Source organism: Haliotis asinina, chromosome 9 (genome assembly GCF_037392515.1).
Source record: "Haliotis asinina isolate JCU_RB_2024 chromosome 9, JCU_Hal_asi_v2, whole genome shotgun sequence".
Taxonomy (NCBI): Eukaryota; Metazoa; Mollusca; class Gastropoda; order Lepetellida; family Haliotidae; genus Haliotis; species Haliotis asinina.
The window spans coordinates 45,702,048-45,720,634 of record NC_090288.1 but is presented as its reverse complement, the minus strand read 5'-3'; the positions used below and the strand labels follow the sequence as shown (position 1 = coordinate 45,720,634).

Sequence of the window (18,587 nt, the reverse complement as noted above, 5' to 3'; positions counted from 1 at the left end):
ATGTGTGCACTAGTGAAAAAATATGCTGCTTTCATTGTGCAAGCTCTCTGAGACACCAGGAATTAATGAATTTTACTAAGAATAGCCACTGCAGTATACTGAAGTTGAAAAGAGTATTGTACCAGCAGAGAAACAACACCTATCATGATTTGTGATGATTCAGGATCCATTCCCTTCTCTGGCCATTCTTGATAATCTCCAGGGTAAATGTTCGATAACTCTGCACTATGCCATGGATGAATCTACAGCTCGGCCTGATGATTTTATTACCTCCCTTGGTTGGCTTTTTATCCAATAAGTGTCTATGCTGGGAAGTTGAGTGTACCAATCACAACTCAATTTTGGAACCCCTGAGATTATCGAGAATGTTCTCAGGCAGGCAGGCAGGCAGGCAGACACACACACAGTCCACTGGGCCATATATTCAATCCTCAGCAGTTCCAGTCTCACGGCATCAAACAGTTTATGATGAATTGTCAGTCAACTCCATATTTATATTTGCTCAGCTAAGTGAAAAAAATGTTCAATGGAGATTAAAACTCAACTCTCATGTTTTCACCAACCCATGATGGTCTGGGTTAGAACTGATCTTGCTTGTAAGCCATGCTTGTCGTAAGAGGCGACTGACGGGATCGGGTGGTCAGACTTGCTCACTGGGTTGGCATGTAATCGTATCCCAACTGCGTAGATCAATGTTCATGCAGTTGATCACTGGATTCTCTGGTCCAGATTTGATTATTTACAGACTGCCGCCATATACATGCAGCTGTAATATTGCTGAGCGCTGCATGATCTAAACCTCACTCCTTTTCACCAAAATGAGTTAAATCCAAAGGAGAAGATATAATTTGCCCTATCAGAATAATTTATATATAATATGTGGAGATATTTGTGGGAACTCATTCATCACCAACTGTGTTTGGACATATTGGGTTTATTTGTAACACAGATTATTCAAGCATGTAATATACATAGAGGAAGTAACTCTACCTAATCAAAATAATGGACATGAATGTCAACATCAAGCACCTGATCAAACATGAATGTGTTTGGTAACACCTCAGACGAGTGATGCTGAGCACAATTTAACTGGATACAAAAATAACAATCATGCTTAGTTTGCGGTGCACATTTGGAATCAGAATATAACATATATATTTTGAATTTTAAAGGATGACAAGCAAAATTCAACATGTCATCAAACTCAACATGCTCTTCAGTACATTATTTCAAACAGAGTACTGTTATATGGCAATAACTAAACATCATATAATTACTTTCCATTTAAAAAAAATCGTAATTCATTGCTTTCATTGACGTAAGAAAGACTTAACCCCCAAAATGAGATAGGAAAAGTATTCAGACTATGCTAAAACATGCAAAAAATGAATGAATATTGTTTAACTAGTTCTATTACCCATTCAGAAATATTCCACCCAATCCCAGTGTTGATAATTAAGTCTGGGCCAAGAAAACAAGTGGGAGTTATGATGAACGTCTACCAAGATAGTCGGGACATGATTTCAACCACATCAACCCTCACTGCAGGTCCTGATTTGAGGAACTCACAATCATGGAATACTGGTGACCATAAGCCAATGCTTAGTCTCTGAAGATACATAATTGTGACGGTAACGAACCCATTTAAACTGAAAAGGAGCCCCAGGGTGACAACAGATTATCATATCATACCTGATATCTCTGTCGCCCAGCCCGACCTCAACCATCGGCTGCTCCACATGTCCTGGTTTCACTTTTGAGATAACCCCTCCTACCCGTCTCTCTTTACAGTGATTGTGACACTCCATGGTAGCTACATCCTTAATAGTTTCAGCATGAAAGTTATTACTATTATTATCACAGCTATCACTTATAAAGATGCTAAGTCTAATTTTAAAATGTGCATTTGAAAAGTGCCCTTGTAATACAATATCACATCTCCCTACCACTGGAAGTGTACTTAGGTAGAACATATTTTAACAGATATTTCACACTTTCACATATCAACTACATAGACTGTAGAGATAAACTAAAAAATACAGTTTCTTTCTATATCCAGCAGTAAAATAGGCAGCTGACTTTGTGTGCTAACAAATTAGGTGCCTGACTGTAAAGGTGTGGTGGCCAAATTACGGATGAGACTCAACCCAACAAAAGTACTTGAAACTCTATTGAGAAAGTGCAATCCCAAATAAAACGTGTGACCTATAAGTTATACTTTTTTTCAACTTCTGAGACAGATTTTACTGCAATAATGCAGGGATCAGCCCATGCTGAAAGTTGCAAAATTGTTTTAAAACTAATTTAACATACTGTATACGTAATTACTGGAGCCCTGTAAAATCCATTCACCGACAGAGACAAGTAATTGTGTTATTGATTGATCCAAGCTGTGACATCAACATGCTACAAAGGTCTGAGTAAACATCAGCAATTTGTGCTAGAAGTACTCTAAATCATTTAATCATGTTCACAAGTCAGTCAGGATTCAGATAAAATTTTAACACTGCTTTCTTCTCAAGTGAATATGTAACAGATGCATGACATATCAGAGCATGAAATGGTCACTGGGTCGCAAGCCAGCAGCAAGTGAAAATCCAGTTGGACCAGTAACTCTCCCCAGTCACAAGGTAATAAATTTTCATAGGGTCATTTTGTAAATATATCACTCTCTCTCCTTGGTACACTTAAAGATCATGCAAGATTATGGCCTGATAAAAAAGTATTTAATGTATATATTTAATGATGAAACCTGTGTCATGCCTCATCTATTTTTGTAATTTATTGCTCAGGTTAGCAAAACCTGGAAACTACTTGCACACTGTATGTATTCAAAGGTGTATGTTTGATGACAGAGTAAAGAATTAGATTCTAAAAATCTGGGAAATTCAGTTTCCAGGACAAAATGTGATAAATTTGAAGTTTCCAGATATCTATTCAGACTAATCAATCAAACACACAACTGCTTTTTGTAGTTCACATATGAATAGAGAAAAAGAAGACAGTCATAACGCTGACTTTCCTGACCTTTCAAACTCATGTAGATCTCCAATCAGAAACGTTTTATGACACTCACTTTGACTAAGCCTTCAAAAACATCACTTAACAATTTGGAAACTGATCAGACGAAAGTGCTACAATGCTGACAAGTACTTTCAGCAGGCTGGACCAGTGAGGATAGCTTTGATTTGGTCAAAGGAAGGTGATCCATGATGTATGTTGTAGAAGGCCCTGTAAGTGGAAGTGAGAACTAAGATCTGATTTGAGCAGGATTGCAGTTTCATTTTCCACTGATCAGGAGCTGGCTGGCGAATGGCTGTGTTTTATCACCAAAGGTAATGGCAACGTGTTTAATAAATGGGTGATCCTTCCTTTGTGTACATCAGAACATTTCCTCTGACAGCTGGGACAGAAGTTCATCACTCAAGTCTGAAAGACAAAAGACAAAATGAGTGAGTGAGTGAGTGAGTGAGTGAGTGAGTGAGTGAGTGAGGTTTCACACTTCAGCAGGAAGGCCATCCAATCACCTAAACCAAAAAGGAAGAAACAACATTTACATTTTCGCGCGGGACATCAACAGTGGACATCAAAATCAGCAATGAAAACTGAGTGGTTTTGGGCTTATGATCTGTCTTAATCGTTACCTTTTAACATAAGGCCAGGACCAAGGCACTTGGACCCTTCGGCCCTCATGATTTCTAAAATGTCCCAAACTAATGTCTGACATGTATATTACATAAATAAGTACTTAACTTAGTTTTACAGAAATCATGCAATCTTCATTCAAAACAAATCAAATAAAACTTGTTTGCAGTGCTGTCCTACTAAGATCTTAGCACCATAACTACAACAAGCTATTGTTTCAGTACAGGCACTACCATTGTAAGTCTTCGGATTGGTTTTATGAAAGGTGTTGCAAATGTCTTTGTCATAAAATTTAGCATGAAAATTACAATAAACTGTGCATTCATTAGTATATATCCCATTCTCAACCAATGTATTTTCTTTTTGTGATCCCTGATTAGAAACTCAGCCAGAACTGTTTTCAGCTTAAAACATACTGGAAACTAAGTAAGTTCCTGAATCAAATGTGCCTACAGTCTCTTTGGCCTGGTTCTGCAACTTATTCTCTTTTGAAGTTGGGGTGGTGAGTTGCCTAGCAGATAAACCGTTTGCTCATCATGTCGAAGGCCCGGGTTTGATTACCCACATCAGCACAATGTGTGAACCCCATTTCTGGTGATATTTCTGGGATATTGGTAAAAGTTGCATAAAACTCAGCTCCCTCACTCTTTCAAAGCGTAAAGCTTGAGTACAGCGAAATTGGGATAGAAGGGTATGATTCTGCAGTGTGTGGGAAAAGAATGCATAAAAACACAATTCACTGCAAAGTGCTCAAGATGTGAAGAACAAAATCCCCAACCTCACTCTAATTCTCATTGTGCATTTTTTGAAAGCCATGAGGAAGCTGATTCCAGATCAGGTCTAGAATATCACACTATCAAGAAAACTCATGATTGGATATGATTGGATCAAGATTGAACAATATCCTAAGACACCATAGACCTAATATTTCTGTCATCACTTTTGTCTTAAAACAACCACATGATCATGAAATAGGTGAGACTAGATTACAACCTATAATCCATGCTTGGACATTTAGTTCTGGCAAGTATGATACCTGAACAGTCCGATCCACAATACATTTCCTGATGCAAGGTAAGGGAGCACTGTGTCTATTTTTTGCTTCTAGAGCACTATCAGCTGTTGACGTCACAACAAGCAGTGAGTGAGAGTTTAGTTTTATGCCGCTTTTAGCAATATTCTAGCAATATCTTCATATCCATAACAATGTCTTGGTCTTGAGATACCAATTTTGCACATTCCTGACAGTCTTACAGTTCGATGATGTTGAACAATTACCAAAGTAATCATAGATGAGTTGACTAGGTACATAACAGCAGAAGAAACAAGATGATGAGAGTCTAGAGTTCACATTATTTCACCATGTACATGCTCCAGTAACAACTGCTGCAAGATACCATATCATGGTGATTCATCAGAGCTAGAGGGTTAAGTTGCAACCAACTCCACTGGGGATGAGTGATCAGGAAGCGAGAGAGAACATTTGCCATAATTTCACAAAGCATTGGGACATTATCAGTTGACATGCTATCAGAATTTGTGGGCCACGTTTAACAGCTAGAGACCCGTGAAGGTCCCGGGGTAGAATAGGCCTTCAGTAACCCATGCTTGCCATAAAAGGCGACTCAGCTTGTCCTAAGAGGCGACTAACTGGATCGGGTGGTCAGACTCGCTGACTTGGTTGGCACATGTCATCGGTTCCCAATTGCGCAGATCGATGCTCATGTTGCTGATCACTGGATTGTCTGGTCCAGACTCGATTATTTACAGACAGCCGCCATATAGCTGGAATATTGCTGAGTGCTCACTCACTCAACAGCTAGAATTGCTCATGTGAAGATATTGTGTGTCCGCTGACCAAATCTTCAGTAATGCTGCAAATACTGTTTATTGAAGCATTGATGAAAGAATATGTTGGGACAATGGTATTGAGGAAACTCCTTTGCAAACATTTGATTATTGCAGCAACCAAAGGCTGGAAACTGAAATTGGGACTTAGCAATGCTGTAGACCCAGTACTGTACTTCCCATGGCTGACAAAATTGTCCCGGGTCCACTTAGTTGAGGTAAGTGAAGGCATTGCTAATACAGGTAGTGAGTAACCTTCTGCTATGTATGTCTGTACAAAGTGGATGTCTGTACAAAGTGAAGGTCTGTACTGTCACATGGTAGAGGTCTCAGTGAGCCATGCTGATTCACCAATCTTCATTTGTTAGATTTTTTATTTCTGGTCTTCTTTCCTCTGCCACATGCAAAATTACATTCTCAGCAGCTGAATATAATTGAACTGAGTATATAAAAAGTTATTCCTGAGGCACTATTGGTCCTCCAGGTTGGTCCATGCCATTCAACAGAGATCTGTATCAACATGATCAATACAAGGACATCCGCCATGAGTGGATCTGGATGGCAAAGAGGAACTTGAGATGCTGTTACAGTTGAACCATTAATTAGCCTTCCAAGGGGAAATAAGATCTCCTCTTCATCTAACAGTGGATGTAGGAATACACAACAGCAATGGTGTTCACTTCCAAAGTTGACAGAATGGCAGATCAAAAGGGTGAAGTCAAAGTGGTGCATTTAACCATGATGATGATGAATGAAAAGTATGAGAGTCTACACATCTAGTCCAGAAAAGCCACTGAGGTCCAACCCAAGGATGCTGGTATTCTTGGAGTAGACTTTCTGATTCTTAAGTCCATCTTCATCCTTTGCTATGCATACAGATTTGACTCCAGATGTTCATTGTGGAGAGTGATCTAGCAGTAGGAGTGATATCAGTCAAGAGGATAGATTTTTTTGGAAATAGCCTTCGATCCTGCAATGTTCTTTCATTATACAGGTGAGACTTGAGATTGTATTTTGTGGGAAGATAGATGAGACAATTGAAACCTGAAACCTACCTTGGTAGGATCATTCAGTTGTGATAATGAAATGTATGATCCTTCGGATTCTGTGAGGCAGACTGTAGAAGGCTCGTTGTGCCTTTGATGCTGGTCCTGGCGATAGTATTGGTAACTGACTCTAGGGCTGTCGTGTTCTTTGTGTGTAAAAGGTGTCTCTAACAATCTGTATGGTGAACACTGATCCTGTTCCAAGCGAAACGACCATCTGAAATCCTCTTGGTGGGTGGAAAGTCGTTGAGACTTCCACTTTCCAAGATTTGTGAAGGACAATCAATAAGGACAAAAAAGATTCCTCTGATCCTTTTTGTTGGACAACCTTTGAGAATTCTGACCTCGATCTCTATTTCCAAGTCTGTTCTCAACATAAGGGGATCATCAAGGGGTTCCATGATCACAATCTTTATTTTCCTGTCTCACAGTGAAGTCATGATGGGAGCATCTACATGATCGGTGAGTAGGCTCCTTGTCTCTTGAGTAATGATACTCTAAGCTGGATGATCTGTGGTCAAAAGTTCTGTCCCTTTGAGCGTTAAGATAACTAAAGGGAATGAAGATCATTTCTAATGTTTGATCTTCTGCAGTCTGCTGATGCATAGGTTCCACTATTGCAGATCGAGAACATTTATGCTTGTCATCATAGACATCAGCCTGTGTAGTTGTTGCAGTCTCCAATGATATGACAAAACTTTTATCTCCAGTAGCAATATTGCTGAGTGCGGCGTAAAACTAAACTCACTCACTCATTCACTCTCCAGCAGCAACAGAGGATTTTAGGGATGCTACAACAACCAGGAACATTTGCCTGGATGAACCTCTCGGCATTAAATCATCTTTAAGGAAAGCAGTCGAAGCCTCATCCAAATAGGAACAGATGGCGGTGCTTTAGCAGTAGCTGTACTTTGGCATGGAAGATGACACATCTCTCAGGCTTCCAGACAGACAGTGGACCACTTTTTGGGGACCTTGATTTAAACCGTCTGCAACTATTCCTCCTCTCACATCTACACAGGTAGGAGTGAAAATCAAAGGAAGACAGGTCCCTACACTTGCTCACCTGGTACTGTGGCAGTACCCTTGCACTTGCTGTGGCAGTCATTATTGTGTGGATCAAGTGAAGAAAAATGACAAACTTTGCATTTTCATTTGTCCATAATCATGATAATGTGACAGAATTCTTGAATGATAACAGAAAAATGCCAAATCTATTTTCTTCAAATTCAGGGAGGTTTTCCCTCTATGGTGTTTAGTAACAGAATGTGTCGCAATAAGGGAATGAGTTACATGGGCAGGCTGGGGCAGTCAATATATGCACATGATTCAGAAGCTTGCAATGTAAACATGATAAACATGTCTTAGAATTCTCTCCATGTCAACAGCTGCTACGGGTCCTTATCAAAACATCAGAGTGTCACTCTCAGTAAATTCTTGCAAGTTTCCACAAAAAGCCACCACTAATTTAACACGTCACCTGTATTGATTTTCATATGCTAAAATGTATCAGCAGTTTATTTTGAAAAAACAAGTATTTGCTACAAATATGGCAATGTCCCCCGCTGCTAAAGAACAATAAAATACTAATAACACTGACCTTGAAAATAGGTTCAAGGTCACCAAAACTGACTTGTGTCTGCGTAATCCCCCAATGTAGGCTTTGAAATTTGAAGATATTGGGTAGAATAGTTCATGAGATATCGCAGTAACAAGAACCTGGAAAGTGGCCAAAGGGTGATGGTGACCTTGAAAATAAGGTCAAGGCCATCCAAACTGAATGGTGTCTACGTAATCCCCCAATGTAGGCTGTCAACAATTTTGAAGATATTGGGTACACCAAATGAGATACTGCGTTAACAAGAATCGGAACATAAGTACGTACATACGCACACATGACGCTGAATACATAGTCCCATGTTCCATGTTGTGGCAGGGGACAAACATTAACAAAAGCAATAATGAAGGCAAAAATCATTTGTTGTTTCCACATTATTAAGATTAAACAGCAGTAACCTCAGTAAGATGCATTAATTTCTGAAAATGTTGCAGAGTTAGCACAATGCATGTATGATGCAACATACAGATATTAACAACATAAACATGATTAACTGTAAAAAATTCAAGCACTACAAGCTAAAAAAAGTTAATTTTGAACACTGGGTCTGTCAATAAACAAGTCTGGATCAGAAAATCCAGTGACAATCATCATGAGAATTGATCTGCGCAACTGGTGAGTGAGTATGGTTTTGCTCTGAGCTTAGCAATATTCAAGCAACTGCGGGGGACACCAGAAATAGAAACCCATGTTTCCAGGTGACAAGTGAACACTATAACCACTAGGTTACCATACAGACCATGAATGAAGTCCTAAACTTGAATTTTGTGTTAGAAAGGAAAACTTTTGTTTTACCATAAAAAGTTAATGTACAACACTGATGACACAATTTTCATGTTGGTAGTCATTAGTAATTTTATTTGTCGACGATATTTCTGATTGTTGACCATTTTAGCCAACCCTAGATCTTACCTAAAAGACACCATGAACAAATGAACAATACGCATTCAATATATAGTACATAAAGACACACTGGTTTGTGGTCATTGAAGGATACTTACCTTCACCCCACAAATCAGAACCATCCACTTTCACAGGGTTGCCAACAGCACCAAGGGAGGTAACTCCATTGGAACCATTACTTTTCTTCCCTCGAACAGAAGAATTTTGAGCTGTCACTGTCTTAGATGTAACTGAACCTACCCCACTACCAGGGTCGTGGATGTTGTTAGCTGTCCCACTTGACATCATCGTTGAACAAGATGCCCTATTGCCAGAGCCTGAAGTCTTACAGTTGGGAAATACAGACCCAGCATGTGTAGAGTTCCTTTGACTCGTATCACTAACAGCAGATTTTGTCCGACTTAACTGAGGACTTGCTCCAAGGCCTGGTGAATCAGTGACACTTTTATTGACATTCTTAAAAGAAAATTTCCTCGTTGGAGTCACTGGATTATTTGGACAGCCAGCACTATTACTGTTAGCAGTTACACACGGTCTTCCCTTAACAGCACCAACTCCATGACTCACACTCACTAGAGAAGCATATGACTGTCTAGAAGGGGTGGTCTGTCTCATAGGAGGACCATGCAATGGAGTTCGGAATGGAGTTGTCCCCCCTGGCGTGGCATGTCCACTTGACCATTGAGGTGTGGAACAGCCACTTCCTTGCATTCTAGGTACAGTTTTGTTTTCAGGAGACACTCTGTGCAAGTTTGGTGTACTTGGTTGCTGCAGTGCCATCATGTTAGCTGACTGGATGATGTCTTTCAGACAAGCTCGATATTCACAAACCTTGTCCGGCAATGTAGTTGCTCGATGTGGATAAAGATGGACAATGTTTTTTGAGGTAATGTTCAGGTAATGTGTCCTGCATGTTGGGCTGACTACACTCACCTGAAAACAATTATTATTATTATTATTTATTATGTTTGCAGTAAATTAAAGTTTGCTTTATGAGCATTTTCTGTTTGTTGTTTAATTGTGCACAAAGCAATTCTATAGCTACATGGCTGCGGTCTGTAAATAATAAATTCTGGACCAGTCAATCCAGTGATCAATGCAAATGGGATATGATGACGTGTGAACAAAGTAAGCCAGTCTGACCACCCCATCCTTATCTCTTCTTGCTCCTGCAGAGCAGTTCTTTCCTGGATCTTTATGGTTGTGTTCAAGAAGAGCAAAAAATCAACTTTAATAGTCAGTTAACTCCCTTGCCGAAGTCTCAAACTTACCTGACTGACTGACTGACTGACTGGCTGACTGACTGGCTGATTGACTAAAAACGATTTCCACATATATAAAGCGCGTAGTGACCCAGGTTTTTGATAGTCACTATTTTGATGACAATTACAAGCATGGGAATGGTCCTGATAAACATGAAAACATCATCAGGGCAGCTTGGACTTAAGCCCACAATCACTGTGTCCAGGGAAGCATAAGGGGTGCAGGTGCACACAGAAACGTGTGAAACCTTGAATGCCAGTACCCAGCCTGACTTTTTCATACTTTTGGAGAATCTGATGTTGGTAGAGTTTACCTACCACTGTGAGAACCATCATAACTTTAAGAACCCCCAAAGTCACTGCATTGGCCGAGAATTCGAGAGAAATGACTTGAGTGAGTGAGTGAGTGAGTGAGTGAGTTTAGTTTAGATTTACGCTGCTTTCAGCAATATTCCAGCAATATCACAGCGGGGTACACCAGAAAATGGGCTTCACACATTGTACACATGTGGGGAATTGAACCTTGGTCTTCAGCGTGACGACCGAACACTTTAACCACTAGGTTACCCCACTGCCCCAGGACTTGAAGATTCATTCTCCATTTTACCAGTCTCTTCACAACACTGCCCCTGCTTTTCTTCAGATGCTTGTCAAATACTAACCTTTAAAAACCTCCAATCTGCGGACCAACTGCTTCTGACTGTACCAGAATATTAACTGATTTCTCTTTGTGCTCGATCCTCCTCTCATGTAGCACCTTCACAGTGGAGCTTTCTCCAATTAAAACCTCAAGAGTGCACCTACGAAATCTGTTTTTGTATCTGGACTAAAAACATACCGATTCCAACACTACCACTGTCATTAATGTTGTCTGTGTGTGTGTGCGCGCATGCACACATGCATGCACACACAAACATAAATGTTATGGTGATCTTTCAGCAAGTCACTCAGTGCTGTGAAATTATATCCTTCTTAATTTTATTATAACATAACATATAGTAAAGTTCTCCTGCACAAGGAAAGATATCTAAACATCACCTGTTTGAGAACCAGCGCCACACCAGGCTGGAGATCGGCAGCAAATTCCTTGACAACGTCTCGGTGAACAGTTCCAGAGATCTTGCCTACACAAAATTCAAAACGCCATATAAGCTGGATAAAAAATAATTCTATGATTTCATCACAAAGGAAAATGTTACACATTAAAATTTGGATCTGCTAGCACTTCTGGATCCACAAGTCATACACATGCGGATAAATTACAGATACATCAACACAATATTACACAGATTTGTTTTTGAGAAGTCCAACTTCATGGATTCATATGTACCAGAAAACAGACAGACAATTAATATGGTGATGGTTAGTCAGTGTGATGCACATGACTGTAAATCTGCACTTACCCCTAGACATGGAACACACAATATGTGCTACTTAATTACTGTTATTCAGTTGGTTGCAGGTAGTGGAAAACAATGAAATCACACTCAGTGACATTACTTGATGGCCTGTTTCACGAGGTGATGATAGTGCTACAACTATCATAACCTCATTCTTTAATATAGACTTAAACCTTTGTCGTGCTATTATCACTTTATGAACAGTCTCAGCACCTACATGCTGACTTCCTCACCTGTTCTGTCTTTAAGAGTGACACTGGCGTCAAGACCCTGGATGTCGACACTCTCTAGGACTGCAAACATCAGCGCCACCTTGCCTTCAGGGAGCATTTTTTTGGCAGCCTAGACAATCCACAAATGAATTCTTTGTGACCTGATGCTTCAATATTCCTATTCATTTCACAATATCTGTATAGATATAAACCAAGTAAATATACGAACAAGATACATATTACTAGTTGACAATACACAAATGCAAAGATGTTAAGTGAGTGAGTGAGTGAGTTTAGTTATACGTTGCTTTCAGCAATATTCTAGGACACCAGAAATCATCTTCACACATTGTTCCCATGCGGGGAAAGGAACCTGGGTTTTCAGTTTGATGAACAAACATTTCAACAGCTCGACTGGAATTGAGGTTGGCATACATTTCATACTTTGATAACACAGAGCCATTTCAAGAAGTGGTTAAACGTAATGTGTTATTTTTGGGATTACACTTTCTCTATACTTCTTTTCAGTTGAGTCTCATTCGGGATTCGAACCCACACCCTCAGGCACCTAATCACCAGCATGTGAAGCCAGCAGCCTAACCTGCTCAGCCATTGCAACTTCCACGTGTATTAAGTGCCTAACCCTGAGGGGTGGATTCAAATCCTAGATGGGCCAGTACCTTCTGCAGACTGGACAGAATGGAGTACTTGGTGAGAACGTCCTGTGACTCCTGCTGCAGGTCGTCCACCAGGGAGCACCAGGGCTGGTCACTGAATAAATCGTCTGAGGACTGGGAAGACAGGATGACACCATCATCCTGCAACATCATCGACAGAGTGTGTGTGTGTATGCATGCATTACTGAATTTGTTACCTTAAGAGTAATGGGAGCTTGCATGCATTATTGAGTACATTATCTTGTGAGTGGACGGCGCTTGTGTTCAATGTTGAGTGTATTATCTAGAGAGGGAAAGATGTTTGCATGCATGCATGCATTCATTATTCAGTATAGTATCGAGTGAGGGAAAGATGCTTGCATGCATTATTGAGTACATTATCTTGTGAGTGAAGGGTGCTTGTATTCAATATTGAGTATACTATCTAGTGAGGGAAAGATGTTTGCATGCATTCATTCATTATTCAGTATAGTATCTAGTGAGGGAAAGATGCTTGCATGCATTATTGAGTACATTATCTTGTGAGTGAAGGGTGCTTGCATTCAATATTGAGTATACTATCTAGTGAGGGAAAGATGTTTGCATGCATGCATTCATTCATTCATTATTCAGTATAGTATCTAGTAAGGGAAAGATGCTTGCATGCATTATTGAGTACATTATCTTGTGAGTGAAGGGTGCTTGCATTCAGTATTGAGTACAATATACTATCTAGTTAGGGAAAGATGCTTGCATACATTCATTCATTATTGAGTATCTGTGAATGAAAGATTCTTGCATGCATTATTTATTGAATACATCATCTTGTGACTGAAATGTGTTTGAATGCATTATTGCATACATTATCTTGTGAGTCAAGGATGGTTGCATTCAATATTGATCATATTATCAACGGACATTTTATACTTATCCTGACTCAAGGCTTATTAAATATTATGCATTTGAAATCCCTAGAAGTTCCCTTGTAACTGAAGTGGATGAACAATACACTCACCCACTGGAAGCCTCCCTATCCTGCCTTTACAGTCACATGACCAGTCCTGCTTGCCACTCTCTCTGAATCTCGTAAGCCCGACACGAGAATTACTGGGAATTCAGTGTGCCTGTGAGTGACGGTTGCAAGGGCTTTACACCATGTGTCAGGATAAGTATAAAATATAAATTGTACTCAGAAAATTGCACATTTTTCCTCATCTTGCCAGCCTGGACTCTGTTGACTGCCATATAAGTTTGGTCCTGTTCTTCCAATATTCATCAGTGAGATGGGGGAATCACATCCAGTCGAACTTGTCTTCTCTTGAAGCAGTCATTGACTGGAACTTGATGATATACAGATCCCCTAGTGTCCTGCTATTGTCTAATGCAACTGTATGTCAAGATTTCCTAATCGAGACCAAACCTTTCTTCAAGTACAAGGATCTTCATTACGAGCAGAGGGTCATAATCACTCAAGCTAACCCGTTCAAGATGTGCAGAGCATCTTTTTGTCTCTACAAGTCAAATGATAAAAGAGTGAGTGAAACTTGTGTCTTCGAGGAACCGTTAATTGTTGTGCAACCACATGTGGCCCAAACTGGTGAATGCAAGTGATGTCCTCCATGGGATGTAATTGACAAACACATTATTTGATTTCCAAAAGCAGCCCTCCACTATAGTTGATAGCGAGCAGTTTCCATGTAGAGCAAGTGTTGATGCCAAGTATAACGGCTCTTATCCATGCTGATACAGTGTTGCGGGATACTTAAGTAGGTGTCTCAGTAGATATTGGGATGAATAGGTGCTTGAAACGTTGTCTCCTAGTCTTAGTACGTTAGAGATATACTTTCAACACTCTGACTGGGCATAATGATAAACCCTGTGTATCATGTGGCCCGAGGACAGTAGATAATAACAGGTTGTGGAATCGTCTGTCCGGTTGTCCAGGCAGTTGATTTTTGGTGATGAAATCCCATCTCAGTCCTAGATGTATTATCTCACGATGACTGGAGTCAAATTGTGTGTGACTTAAGTCCAGACCATGTATTTCTAACATTGGTGCTGCTGCTGCTAGGGTGAGTAGACACAGCATTTTCTGTGTCAATAATTCAAGTGATGGCCTGTCTAGTGGTTTGCAGACATCACTATTGAGGTGCTGCAGGACTACATTCAAGTCTCAAGCCGAAGCCTTAAATCTGTGTTGTTGGTCTTCCTGCTTGAATGAGCATAGTAAGGCCAACAATTCTGGTACTTCAGTCAGTCTGATTTCATGGTGATAACTGAGCTGTGTGCCGTGAGTGTATTGTACGTCCGCTTCAATTAGAAGGGAACTTCAAGGGATTTCATATGTTCCACTATCTTCGCATAGAAGGATGCATAATAAGCCATGACTCAGAATAAGGAAAAATATATCGTGCAGATCAAATGAATGAAGAAGTGGAGCTTTCACGCTTTATGTCCTACATTATCATCGGTGAGATGTGTTTGTATGCATTACTGTGTTCACTGTCTAGTGATTGAGTGCAGACAATGAGACATGCATGTGTGAGTCACTCACAAATGTTTACCACTTTAACGTTTACCACTATACCAACCTCATGCCTGCCGCATATTTCTTCATATATCAAATTAATAAAGTGGCATTAGTTGAATAAACATGATAAAGCATCAACCATTTACTATTCAAGATATGTCATATTTGGGATTTCACTTTCTTAGTAAAGTACAAATTCTAGTACTTTTCGGGGCTGAGTCCCACCTGGGATTCGAACCTGCACCCTCAGAGTCAGGCACCTAATCGCCAGCACACAAAGTCAGCCGCCTAGCCCGCTCAGCCAACGTGACTTCCACATGTGTGCTGGCGATCTAGCAGAATATTCAGAGCTCAGATCCTCACTGTAACATACCTTCGACTCTGTGGGATTTTGTCTGGCGATGCCAGTGATGATGACATTTGCAATACTCTGTCCGGGACTCTGAAACATGTCAACATACTTATCATAATCATGTTCACAAGCACCAACACTATGGTACACTTTACAACCATGACTCTAGTAATGTATACAATGAGCATCATGGAGTAAAATCTTATATGGCACTGGACACAGGTGGTGAAATTATGAAATTTTCTATGATAATATTCCATTGTTTGCCCACTCACTGGTTCCAGGTCAGTAGCTATAACGAAATGATATCGGCAACTTTGTCTGAGTAAGGTTCAACTGGAATTAATGTCAGTAGAAGGAGCAGGAGTCGATTTAATGGAATGTTGTATTATTTCGTTCAAACTTCTATATTGTCATCTTCACATATATTTTCCAGAGAGAATCAAATGTGCCTCTCTTGGAGCAGATAGTTAGCATCAATGAGAGAAATGCAATATTGTTTCTCACAGAAGTGTGACGAGATATATAGTGACAACCCCAAGAGAATTTTGCTCTTTGCATTCTTTCAACTTGACTGACTTACAGGATGAGGACTTACCAGCTTTGGCAACAGGCCTGCAGGGCCAGGGAATTTTCTCTTGTGACGCTGTTTGGGTGTTGTTTCATTCCTTCTGTTTCTTCCTGGCTCAACTTCATGCGGTGATACATGATTGGAAATTGTAGTTGAACTCATTGATATGTCATTCCTTATACTGGCTACACCAGGCCCAGACACCCCTTGCTGTGATACATGATTGGAAACTGTATCTGAACTCGTCAATCTGTCATTCCCAACAATGGTTACTCCTTGACCAGACTCAGCTCGTTGTGTGATGATACTTGTTTCAGGCACAGCGTTTCTATTCAGTACTTTGTTTTTTACATTAAGATTCTCTTCTCTACCAAAGGTATTATTACTGTTACAGTCCGTCCTGCAAGTCTCCTTAGCACCATGATGTAGTCCTCTGTTGTCAGTACTTGACTCAGCATTGTGCAGGTTTGTCTGAGATAGGTTCTGATTTGACCTTGACTTCAAATGGTTGTCATTTTTGATGAAAGTGTTAATTCTCAGTCTCTTACTTGAAGTGGAATATGATTCTGGATGCAATATATTTGAGTCACATTCCAACTGCCTCTTCTGACCTTGACCACTTGTTGTAGAATTTGTCACACTACCACATACTTTTCCTGTTGTGGTGTTCGTGATATCTTCCATTGGGAGATTCTGAAGACATAACATGCAATAAGAAATTTTGGCTTAATGCTTAACGCTGCACTCAGCAATTTCCCAGAAACAGTCTGTAAATAACTGATTCTTGACCATAGAACCCAGTGATCAACAGCATAAGCATCGATGTACGTATTTGGGAGCTGATGACATGGGTCAACTAAGTCAGTGAGGCTGACCTCCCAATCCTGTTAGTCGCCTCTCAGAAGCATGGGTTACTGAAGACCAATTCTAACTCAGATCTTCAGTGAAGGGTAGTGAAGATGTAATCTCACTTATGCACCATTCAATTACATTTTGCAAAAGATGTTTGTTTGTTTATTTGTTAACTGATCATGAACACATAATAACATATGACAGTCGCGAAACAATTGCAGCCATATCGGCAATTTAGCGGTAATAACTGAAACACATCGGCCATATCGGAAGCAATGTTGGTAATACTTGAAACACACTCGGCCGTCCTCGGAGATTTTTCGGCTCACATCCGTGATTTGTCGGTCGTGAACGGAAACTCACGCAGCAAAACATGGCATCGTTCGAAGAAGCACCCGTCTCCGTGAGTTTTGTTTTTAGTTCCTGCTATTACATTTTTATACTTATCCATCTTTGTCCACCCTTAATTTGTTGAATGCATTTAGGTATGAGGTGTTGTTGGAGCTATAGCTTATTTTTTTCGGAAAAGACTGTCACTACAGAAGAGTGTCACAAGTCATGCCCCTGGAGGTTGTTTACATTTACAACAATTACTTAGGGGGGCCTGAAGTATCTGCATGATCATTGACAAGATATATTTTGCAGTGAATTCTCTTAGCTCCGTCAACAAGGCTAAGTGCAATATCGTCATTTCAACAGGGATCTCCTCACCCTCGTCTCTGATACAATGCTAGTTTCTATGACTCTCCCTAGTTGTGTCTCACACTCACAGTCCCTGAACCACATCATGTCCCTAATGCCAAGCACTGCCAATGCTAAACTAAAGCCCTAAATGAAGCAAGTCTAGATTCTGGACTCAATGGGTCGCACTTTCAAATTAAATGGGTCCATCTGTCACTATCAAAACGATACATATTCAGGGACTATGCGTTAGTCTTTGAGGCTGAGCTTGACCCTCCCCTCCGCACAGAAATAGGTTTGGTGACCTTCCACAGTCCCCTATGCCCCGCCCAGTGCTCCTTCAAATTACCACAATGTTAAGCACGGAAGCCAGTACAGAGCGTGATTTCCAAAAGAAAATACGTCACTGTCATGGCTTACTTTCCACCACGTTTTACGGCGAAATGATCTTCATGATGTCGAGTGTTGCCGTTTTGGGTCTTATCTGCACAGGCGAGCGATATGTAAACCTACCTCCCAAAAGTTGTCATCGTCGTCAGGTATTTCAAACATCTTCTTTGTATCATTTCATGGTAAACACTCGTGTTAACACAAACATAGGCAGCAACTAATTGATACGAAATGTAATATGAAGTTGACGACGCTTGCTGACACGAATTTTGCTCTTTCGTAAACCCGCCATGGACCGTCAACACTGATCACTACGTCATCAGTTTGTGTGGTCTTCTTGTTAACACACAAAGCGCTCGTAAAATCTTTCCTCCACAGTTTTGCCTCGCTGGTAGTTAAAAATTCACTATTAAATTGTCAAATCTTCCGAGAGGTACATTACAAACACGTGTTTGAACGTTCGTGACTTAATTTATGAAGTGAAGTCCAGGTATTTTAAACCTTATTTGATAAAAGACTGTTTAAATGATATCTTGTATCAAAATAGTGGCTGGAAGAGCCGAAGAGGCACATTCTCAAAAAAAACCCCAAAACTTCTTTTCATCCTATAAAAACCACGAA

The 18,587-nt window shown here is 40.2% G+C and overlaps 1 protein-coding gene across 2 annotated transcripts; it reads right to left on the bottom strand.

Annotated features, from left to right (window-relative positions):
• Positions 1-918: 918 nt before the first annotated feature.
• Positions 919-18,284, bottom strand: LOC137296758 (uncharacterized). Of its 2 annotated transcripts, XM_067828603.1 has the most exons (8): positions 18,090-18,284; positions 16,071-16,736; positions 15,494-15,562; positions 12,615-12,752; positions 11,956-12,064; positions 11,361-11,446; positions 9,159-9,993; positions 919-3,429 (listed from the first exon to the last, which is right to left on the bottom strand). In XM_067828603.1, exons 1-8 carry the CDS (start codon positions 18,126-18,128, stop codon positions 3,383-3,385), a joined length of 1,989 nt encoding a protein of 662 aa, XP_067684704.1. In that variant the 5' UTR covers positions 18,129-18,284; the 3' UTR covers positions 919-3,382. The 2 variants fall into 2 exon arrangements, with proteins under 2 accessions (XP_067684704.1, XP_067684703.1); XM_067828602.1 differs by lacking the exon at positions 919-3,429 and having other exon boundaries at positions 7,682-9,993; positions 18,090-18,266.
• Between the last annotated feature and the right edge of the window lie 303 nt (positions 18,285-18,587).

Excerpts from the sequence above, each read along its gene's own strand:
- LOC137296758 (XM_067828602.1), bottom strand. The coding sequence starts at position 18,128 with ATGTTTGAAATACCTGACGACGATGACAACTTTTGGGAG. Across the intron at positions 15,563-16,070 it reads CAGGCCTGTTGCCAAAGCTG|AGTCCCGGACAGAGTATTGC; the intron begins GTAAGTCCTCAT and ends GACATGTTTCAG. Across the intron at positions 11,447-11,955 it reads CACTCTTAAAGACAGAACAG|GCAAGATCTCTGGAACTGTT; the intron begins GTGAGGAAGTCA and ends AATTTTGTGTAG.